The sequence below is a fragment of the Otolemur garnettii genome, unplaced genomic scaffold, assembly GCF_000181295.1.
Source record: "Otolemur garnettii isolate 467f Iridium unplaced genomic scaffold, OtoGar3 scaffold00152, whole genome shotgun sequence".
NCBI lineage: Eukaryota > Metazoa > Chordata > Mammalia > Primates > Galagidae > Otolemur > Otolemur garnettii.
This window is the reverse complement of record NW_003852547.1, coordinates 2,044,512-2,054,212: the sequence shown is the minus strand read 5'-3', so window position 1 is coordinate 2,054,212 and position 9,701 is coordinate 2,044,512. Positions and strand designations below refer to the sequence as shown.

Below are 9,701 nucleotides of genomic sequence, written 5' to 3'. Positions count from 1 at the left end.
TGAATGTCTGGGTCTAGGTCCAGGAAATTTTTTGCGGTGATGGGGGAGGAGTTGGATGTCTGATTCTGAGAACTTGGGACTCTGCATGCCTAAGTCCTGAGGGCAGGACTCCAGGGACTGAAAAGAAGATGCTGGGGCTCTGTTTCTATTTGAAGGTCTGAGGGAAGAGGGGCTGTGGGCCTAGACCCCTGGGTCTGAAGGACGAAATGCTGGGGCTGGACCCCTGGGTCTGAGGGAGGAGGAAGGGCTGAGGCCTGGACTCCTGAGCTGATCAGGTGGAGACCTAGCCTCGGGAACATCCCTTTCCCCAGTGCCATGCTGCCCCCTGGTGGCTGGTGTGCTCTTCCTTCACAAACTGAAGGATAAGGCGGGCTTGGTAGTTTATTTTCATTTGGCAAACCCTTTCCAGCCCCTGGGGCTCCCTTTAGCAGCACATTTGGGTGCCCTGCAATGCAGAAAGAAAGTCACATAAGATTATATGACATCCAGGAGGAGTGGGCTAGAGCAGCTGGGCCTAGGGCAGGGAACCTGTGGAGCGGGGAGTAGACTCACCTAGCCTCCAGGCCTGGGGAGCCAGTGGGGAAGGGTAGCCCACAGGGCAGCTGGAAGAGGGTTTCCCTTTAGGAGGTCCTGCAATGAAGAGAGTGTTGGGGGCACTGTTGATTTCCTGGGACCCAGTGCTTCCCTCTGCACCCTTCCCTGCCACTTTCCCTAACACCAGAGTCCCAGATCACTCTATAGGTCCCCTTTCTCACCCTGTAGCCCCCTTTCTGGCTTGGGGACTGGAGGTGACATCCCACATGGCTGAGGCCTCAGTCCTAATTCTTGGCAAGGGAAGGGGTGCCCGAAGTCTGGGGAGGGCCGGAGGTTCCTGCAGGGGAAGAAATGAAGAAATGTCCCAGCTAAGTGGCAGCCTGGGGGCTGGGGGCATCATTTCACAGGTCCGGTCAGGGATAACACATGGTGGTGGTGGGGTACATGACAGCTCTTGTCCACAATCGATGCCTTTTTTCCATCTCCCCTCTGCCTTGAGTAGGAAGAAGTTTTAGTTTTTTTGTCCACTCCCTATCCACCCCACAGACATTTTCTAAGCATCCACATTATGTCAGGCACTGTTCTAGGTTCTGATGAGACAGCCACAAACACGATGGAAAACTATCTCCGTTATCCTGGTGGTGCTGCCTGTCTACTGAGCCAAAGGCTTACGGTGAGTAATCAGCTCATGAACAAAGTGATATCTCTGAGCTAGTGAGTTTCATGACCTTCAGAGTGCAGGGGTTGAGTGGGGGCTACTGGGGAGGCCTCTTGGGGAACAGAACAATTGGTTGAGCAGATGCCTGAGTGCAAGAAGGATCCTGGCAGAGATTCTGAGACAGGGTAGTCTTGCTAGCTTGTTGGAAGAGCTACATGGGTCTGCTGTTGGGGGAAAGGAGGTGGAGGGGTGGTGGGTGGTGGGAAGGGTTCAGTCCCTAGGTTTTGTGGGCTGTAGGCTTTGGCTTGATTTCTTAGGGCCCTGGGGAGCTAGTGGGGACTTTTGAGAGGTGAGGGTGGGGACTGCTAGGGGAGGGGAACCTTAGAGAAATATGTGGCCTTTCTGGTTCTTAAGTGCAACCTTTTGATTTAATCCAAATTGCACATAACAAATCCTTTTATTCAAAAGGGTGCAGCAGAGAATAACAAAGCTTTTCTTGACTCCTTTGATGCTTAAAAAGAATAATCTTGAAATCAGAAAGCTCCAGGTTCCCCACCCCTGGATCTCACTGGTTTCATCAAACCTGTGGGGCTCCAGGTTCCCCACCCCTGGATCTCACTGGTTTCATCAAAACCTGTGGGGCTCATGCCATGCTGGTCCTCATTTTCCATGTGGACATATGGAGATCAGAGAGGTCCTTTTTCTGCTCAGTGGTGGTGCCACCCCCTACAGGTGGGTTTCTCAGATGGAGAATTGCTTGCACAGGGGGCATTCCCAGGGACACAGCACCATGTGCAAATCACCACCTTGGTGACCTATCATTAACCTAGCCCCACGGGCATCCAGTGCTCACAACAGCCCCTGGAGGTGGGGATGAAGGAATGGAGACCCCCAGTGGAGGGGAGGATGGCCCTTGAGGCTACAGCCAGGGACCTGGTCTATCACCCGAGAGCTGGCTGACCTTCAGTTCTCTCTGCCTCAATGTTTCCCTCTGTATAATGGGATCATAACAGTATCTGCCTTATTAGGCTGTCATGAGAATTAAATGAATGTATTCAAAAGCAGTGCCGGGCACATAGCAAGAATTAGACACACATTAACTAATTCTGATTATGACAGTCACCTTGCTGGGAGGAAGAAAACTCAGGGCTCTCTCTTCTGCAGTATGTTTCAAAGAACAAAAGAGTAGGAGTTGCCTAGAATTTGAATCAGGCAGGGTTTGGGGGCAGAGGAAAGGATTTGCTAGGTGCGACCCTCTGACCCGATGTGCCCTGTCAGCTGTTGTGCAGGCTATGCCACCCTTGTGTCCTCAGGGAGCCGGCTGAGTGCCTCCTAATGTTTCCATTCGCTTTTGGCTGCAGGTCGGGATCTGTTTTTAGCTTCCCTGGCTGGTCTCACCGCCACCCCCACTTCCTGCTGGCTCTCTTGTTTGCTATGGTCGAATAATGTTCCCGGACTTCCTGAGAGCTGTTTGTTTGAAGACAGCTCAGTATTGATCGAAGCCAGTGTGTACCCAGCCTGAGATGCTAACAGAGAACTGCCCCTCCCCAGCAGTCTAAGGTACCAGAAAACTCTGGGGTGGGGCATGGCAGGGAGAATAAACCAAGGCCTGGCTTCACTTGAAAAAGAAGCAGATGCTAGAAGGCTGAGGCAGGTGGATTGTTTGAGCTCTGGAGTTTGAGACCAACCTGAGCAAGAGTTAGACCTCGTCTCTACTAAAAATAGAAAAAACTAGCTGGGCGTTGTGGTGGGTGCCTGTAGTCCCAGCTACTTGGGAGGCTGAAGCAAGAGGATTGCTCTAGATTAGTGTTTCTCAACCTTCCTTATGCCATGGCCCTTTAATACAGTTCCTGTGGGTCATGACCCACAGGTTGAGAACCACTCTAGACCAAGAATCTGAGGCTGCTGCGAGTATGGTATCAAGGCACTCTAGCCAGGGTGACAGAGTGAGACTCAGTCTCAAAACAAAAACAAGGCTTGGCGCCTGTGGCTCAAGTGGCTAAGGCGCCAGCCACATATACCTAAGGTGGTGGGTTCGAATCTAGCCTGGGCCTGCCAAACAACAATGATGGCTGCAACCAGAAAAATAGCCAGGCATTGTGGTGGGTGCCTGTGGTCCCAGCTACTTGGGAGGTTGAGGCAAGAGACTCGCTTGAGCCCAGGAGTTGGAGGTTGCTGTGAGCTGTGATGCCACGGCGCTCTACCCAGGGGGACAGCTTGAGGCTCTGTCTCAAAAAAAAAAAAAACAAACCAAAAAAGCCAAAAACAAAAACAAAAGCAGTTGGTCTTGGGCCTTTCTTTTTCTTATTTTTATTTATTTATTTATTGCAGGTTTTGGCCAGGGCTGGGTTTGAACTGCCACCTCCGGCATATGGGGCCAGCGCCCTACTCCTTTGAGCTACAGGCATCGCCCTCCCCCCCCATTTTTTTCTTTTGAGACAGTCTCAAGCTGCTGCCCTGGGTAGAGTGCCATAGTGTCATAGCTCACAGCAACCTCAAACTCTTGGGCTCAAGCGATTCTCTTGCCTGAGCCTCCCAAGTAGCTGGGACTACCGCCACAATGCTCAGCTATTTTTAGAGACAAGTCTCGCTCTTGCTCAGGCTGGTCTCAAACCTGTGAGCTCAGGCAATCCATCCACTTCAGCCTCCCAAAGTGCTAGGATTACAGGCATGAGCCACTGTGCCCAGCCTGGTCTTAGGCTCTTAAAGACCCCAACAGTGGCTTCTGCTCTTTCAGGCTGTGTGGCTTTTATCAGGGGCAGTTACCTCTCTGAGCTTTTGTTCCTCTGGAAAATGGAGAGAGGAACATTTTCAACCTCATAGGGCTGTTGGGTAGAGTCAGTTCTGTGTATATACTGCATGCCTGTTTTTTGAGCACCTACTGTGTGTATGTACCAAGCACCATTGTAGACTCTGGAAATGCAACACAGAACGAGCCAAAGCCCTGGCCCTCACGAGGGTTTCAACCTACTGATGGTGACAGAAGCCAACAAAACTGTCAGCTCTTCCCAGGGACAAAAGGACTGTGCAAATGCAGCACAGCAAGATCCCATAGGGACGGTCAGGGAAGGCCAAAGGCCCTGAGGTAGGACAAGTCTGGGATGCTGGAAAGAGAACAAGAAAGCCCTTGAGGGGGATGAGTAAGGAAGAGAACTAGAGCAGAGGTCATCCAGGTAGTGGGCACCTTGTAAACGGGTGCCAAGAACAAGTGCCTGGCCCATCTCAGGGCCTGGCTAGATGGAGGACCCTAACCTGGTGTTGAGTAAGACCTGAGCCACCAACCTCAGACCTGTGTTTGACTTACCACCTTCAGCTGGCGTTCATTTCTGGGCCTCATGGGGGGCAGATCTGGCCGAGGGGGCAGTGGAGGAGCCGAGGGGGTTGTCTGGAGGAGACAATGGATGGAGGAGAGGGTGAGTTGCCATTTTCTTTTCATTTACATGTCCTCCTGCCTGGGTTCCCCCATTTAAGTACTATTTTAGGTTCAAGGTATAATAGCAAATAAGACAAAGTCCTAACCCTTGGGAGGGGTTCAGCTGGAGAAAGCCACAGCCCCAGATACTTGGGGAAGTAAAAGTCCAGGCCTCTAGGAACTGTGAATCTTGTCACCAGTTCCCTCCTCCAACAGCCCTAGAAATTCTGATTCCGGCTCCTGCCCGGCCCTGCTCACCTGCCCTAGCTCCAACTCCTCATCTTCCTGGTCACTGATGAACCCTGCGTCCTCAGCAAGGGCCTGGGCTTCTGCTGGCTTCCCTTGGAATTGGTAGATACTCACGGCCTCTCGGCCCTTGATCTTGCAGCGGCAGAAGGGGCAGGTCTGGCTGTCTGAATGCTGGAGGGAAAGGGTCAGTGACCCCCCATTCTTCAGCATATCCTCTGGGCCTGGAAATACCTCCACCCTCAACAGAGTGATGTGGGGAGAGCAGACAGAGGGAGAGAGGAGGAGTCACAGAGATGGGGGAGGAAGAGAGCCTGAGGCTGGGCGAGCGCCCTGGAGCCAGGACAACAGCTCCTGGTTTGCTGGGACCTTTGTGGGCTCAGATTCTCACTGCAGCCCTTGGGAGGTCACTGTTATCAGCCCCCTTCTCCAGAGGGGGAGGATGAAGCTGAGAGAGGTGAAGCCATTGGCTTGGGATCAGCCAGTGAGGGAAGAAAGGAGTCCTTTCCACTCATAACGTAGCCAGAGAGGAAACACAGAGGTAACACAGGGACAGACAGGCACTGGGCTCCTGAGTGATCCTGAGCAGGTCTCTGCTCTCTGCCAGCCTCAGTTTCCCCATTTTGTCAAGGAGGCAGATGGGAGGTAGGTCCTCTTGGGGTTTTACTGTAGAGAGGAGCGGACCAGACAAGAAGGTGGGACAGGGTTCCGACCCACCTGCCAGGCAGCCAGGCAGTGGCTACAGAGCAGGTGGCCACACGGCTCGATGCGCACATCCTTGCTGTTCTCCGCACAGATCTTACAGAGCTCAAATGTGGAGTCCATGGCCCAGTAGAGCTGCAGCTGCTCCTGGCAGGTGAGAAGATGAGGAAGACAGGAAGTAGGGGTGTCAGCCACTGGGATACAACTCATGCCATAGGAAGAAGGTCCCAAGCCTCTGCACCAGCCCTGAAGCCTCTCTGAAGTTCAAGGCCAGCGTGTCTATCTGCCTCTGACACGTCGTTACTCCTTGTTCTCTGGAGTTATCTACACTCAGGGTTGGCAGATTTAGTAAATAAAAATATTGGGTGCCGTTAAATTTGAATTTCAGATAAATGGTGGATAAAATTTTAAGTATAAGTATGTCCTAAATGTTGCATAGGATATACTTATACTAAAAAAAAATGTTTATTGTCTCTCTCTCTCTCCCCCAGGAGGTGGCTGGGAAGGTTAGAGCTGGCACAGGGGCTGTCACTGGCGAATGCCCAAGTACATTAGTTGTTCTGATGATCTCAGCACTTCATTTCTTTGTTTATTTCCCATGATAACCCCTGGGAAAGAGCAGGAGGAGCCATATTTTCCAGGATTAACTGAACCTCAGAGAAGCCAAGTACTTTACTCAGGGTCACACAGCCACCAGGCCAGCACTTCAGCCCATGGTCTCTGAGCCAAGGTTAGGTGGGGCTTTTGGGGGCAGTGGGAGGGACTGGGGTACAGGACTGGGTCTCACCTCGGATACGTGGATGCGCTGATGTGGTTCTACTTTGCAGAGCTCGGTCAGGTCTGGGTTGTGGTTCTTTCCATCCGGGTAGAGGTAGCTGGGGGAAGGTGAGAGAGGAGCATGAGGGGCCACTCTGTGTATTCCACCTCTAGACAAACATGGACACAGTGCCTCAAATCCATTACTGTCCTGGGAATATTTTCTCTCCTCCTTCCTCAAATTGGGATACTGCCACCCCCCAACCCCCAGTCAGGTCATAGTTATGTCTCCTCAGACTTAGCCAGATTCAAAGGTGGGGCATGCTAAACCCATGTGACTCAAAGTCTGGACACAAGGATCCGATTAAATGAGAACCAGGAAACTGATCAAAATCTCAGGGTTAGCCCTCTGAGAACTTCTCCCTTCATCTTCGGGTATAAGCATAACAGATTTTAGAGTCACACATTGTTGGGGTGACCAAATACTAGGGCCTTAGAATATTAGGACTAGAAGGACCCTCTGAGGCCATCTGCAATTCTTCCTGTCTCTTCAGACAGTGACCTGAGGCTCCATGAGAGAAAGGCGACTGCCCCAGGGCATGAAGCTGAGGTCCAGAGACACATAGCACCAGGGCCAGAGACAGGATCTCAGAACTGGGCTCCAGGGAAGCTGAGAAGAAGGTTCTGAGGCTGAGTCCAGTGGCTCTGTAATTCTAGCTCTTTGGGAGGCTGAGGTGGGTGGATTGCCTGAGCTCAGGAGTTCAAGACAAGTCTGAGCAAAAGTGAGACTCTATCCCTATTACAAATACAAACGTTAGCTGGTTATTGTGGTGTGTGCCTGTAGTCCTAGCTACTCGGGAGGGTGAGGTAAGAGGGTCACTTGAGTCCAAGAGTTTGAGGTTGCTGTGAGGTATAACACCACTGCACTCAACCCTAGGGTGACAGAGTGAGACTCAGTCTCAGACAAAAAACCAAACAGGCTCATTGCCCATAGCTCAGTGGCTAGGGTGCCAGCCACATACACCAAGACTGGTGGGTTCAAACCTGGCCCGGGCCTGCTAAACAATGACATCTACAACAAAAAAATAGCTGGGCATTGTGGCAGGTACCTGTAGTCCTAGCTACTTGGGAGGCTGAGGCAAGAGAATCTCTTAAGCCAGTGGTTCTCAACTTTCCTAATACCATGGCCCTTTAATACAGTATCTGTGGGTTGTGACGCACAAGTTGAGAACCGCTGTCTTAAGCCCAAGAGCTTGAGGTAGCTGTGAATTGTGATGCCAAAGCACTCTACTCAGGGGGACATAGTGAGACTCTGTCTTGAAAAAAAAAAAAAAAAAGAATAAAAAAACCAAAACCAAAACAAACAAATCCAGGCTGGTCAGCTCAGTAGCTTTGTGATCTGGGCAAGTGGCTTTGCTTCTGTGTGCCTCAGTTTCCTTGGCTATCAAACAGGAACATAATAATAGTGTGTATGTGTCTATACAATATATTAGTATTCAAAGACTCCATATTTGTAAACTCTCCCACTGACTAAAATTTATTTGGAACTCCCAAATCAGTATTCCCAGTGCTTTTGCCATCACTCTGGGACTTGGACAGGTGGTGAAACACTTGAGTTCTCAGCTTAGCTTGAGGTGACACTTGGACTTCTCCTTCACGCTCTCATACCATAAACAAGTGTCCTTTTTGCAGCTCATCCCCCCTGTTTTATGTTTATTGTTGATGTCACTGTTTTATTTATTTATTTTTGAGACAGAGTCTCACTTTGTTGCCCTTGGTAGAGTGGTGTGGTGTCACAGCTCACAGCAACACCAAACGCTTGGGCTCAAGTCATTTTCTTGTCTCAGCCTCCCGGTAGCCCGGACACAACGCCGGGCTATTTTTAGAGATGAGGTCTCGCCCTGGCTCTGGCTGGTCTTGAACCTGTTAGCTCAGTCAATTTACCCACCTCTGCCTTCCAGAGTGCACCAGCGTGAGCCACGGTGCCTGGCCGACGTCTTTGTTTTAAATGGCACCCCAAAGCGGTCCTGAGGTGCTATCTTTGTTTCTAAATAAGAGAAGGCTGCTGATGTATGTGTGGAAAATATGTTAAATAAGCTTCATTCAGGTGCAATTTTTAGTGCTGTTGGTTGTGATTTCAATGTTAACGAATCAAGAATAAACATTAAAGTGTTTTTAAACAAAAACAAACGTAAATGTTATTCTCAGAACTTTCCCCGGCATGGGAGCTTCCCCTGCATGAACCCCAAAGAGGCACCCCCTTCCTCTTGACTGCCACCTGCTGGTATCTTGTAGTATTGCAATGACTAACATCAGCTCTGTGACTTTGGTATCCTCAAACGTGGTGCTTTGGGCAATGCTCAACAGACATTATCTTTTCAAGTAGATTTTGCTGGTACCCTCCTCCCGGCAGGATGGGGACTCACAGGCCATCCTTTTGTCCTTCCAGGAGTGCCCGGTATAAGGGTCTGTTGAGAGGGATGGTCTGCAGGATGCTGCCGTCTGAGCTCACGTAACCGATGGCCCACTGTCCCAGTCGAGTACAGCTGGGCCGGAAGATGTAGCTGGAGGGAGAGGGAGGTCGGATGGGGTCACAACTGTTTTTCTGAGAACTCCCAGTCCCCCACCCTATTTGGGATCCAGTTGTCAAAGTCCTCACCCTCAGCTTCCCACCCTTTAGGTAATGAGGTGCTAGTTTCCTGTCTGCCAGTACAGGATACATGTTTTCACTTGCTTAGCTCCTCTTATGATAACACCTGTTTCCATTTGCAGCGCTCCCCCTCCTTCACTAGGGTTTAAACAAGGCTGATCCTGGCCTGGCCAATCAGTGCATTTCAGGCCCCCTGACCACTGCGACTGGAGTCAGTTCAGGACAAGGTATTCCACTTCTATAGAAGTTACTAAGCTGGCAGGGTGCACAGCTGAGACTTCTAAAAGCTATTTGCAGAGACCATGTCCAAGAATGAAGCTAACACAGAGGAAAGCAGAGACAGGGATGAATAGGAATTGAGTCCTGACGATAGCATATGAGGACTTGGATCCAGCCATGCCTGAAACCCACATCCTGGTCTTTTCAACTATAGGAATTAACTTATTCCTCCCTGTATCCCTGTAAACCACTTTGAAGTATAACTGGAATAGGGCTAATATGCATATACCCACCTTCCCGGGGGTTCTGCACTCAGCCCTGCAGAAATTCACAAACCTGACCTCCTATTCCCTTAATTTCTTGATGTTCTAGCTCATCTCCTCAATTCTTAGCACTTTGGGGTGACTCAACGGTGCTAGTCTGGCTTGAAATAATCTGGCTTGAAATAATCTCAGGATTCTGGCTTGAAATAATCTCAGGATTCAGATGTCACGTTTTCCAGTCTCCTATGATAAGAGGTGGGG

At 50.5% G+C, this 9,701-nt stretch overlaps 1 protein-coding gene across 2 annotated transcripts in view; it reads right to left on the bottom strand.

The window, feature by feature from the left end:
• Positions 1-363: 363 nt before the first annotated feature.
• Positions 364-9,701, bottom strand: part of CBLC (Cbl proto-oncogene C) — a 17,460-nt gene continuing 8,122 nt past the window's right edge. For both annotated transcript variants that reach the window (XM_023518942.1, XM_012811184.2), the window contains exons 5-12: positions 8,735-8,872; positions 6,340-6,427; positions 5,568-5,699; positions 4,863-5,024; positions 4,497-4,577; positions 756-871; positions 553-630; positions 364-445 (exon numbers count right to left, since the gene is read on the bottom strand). In XM_023518942.1, coding sequence (XP_023374710.1) covers positions 621-630; positions 756-871; positions 4,497-4,577; positions 4,863-5,024; positions 5,568-5,699; positions 6,340-6,427; positions 8,735-8,872 — 727 coding nt within the window. In that variant the 3' untranslated portion in view covers positions 364-445; positions 553-620. The remainder of the gene's footprint in view (positions 446-552; positions 631-755; positions 872-4,496; positions 4,578-4,862; positions 5,025-5,567; positions 5,700-6,339; positions 6,428-8,734; positions 8,873-9,701) is intronic.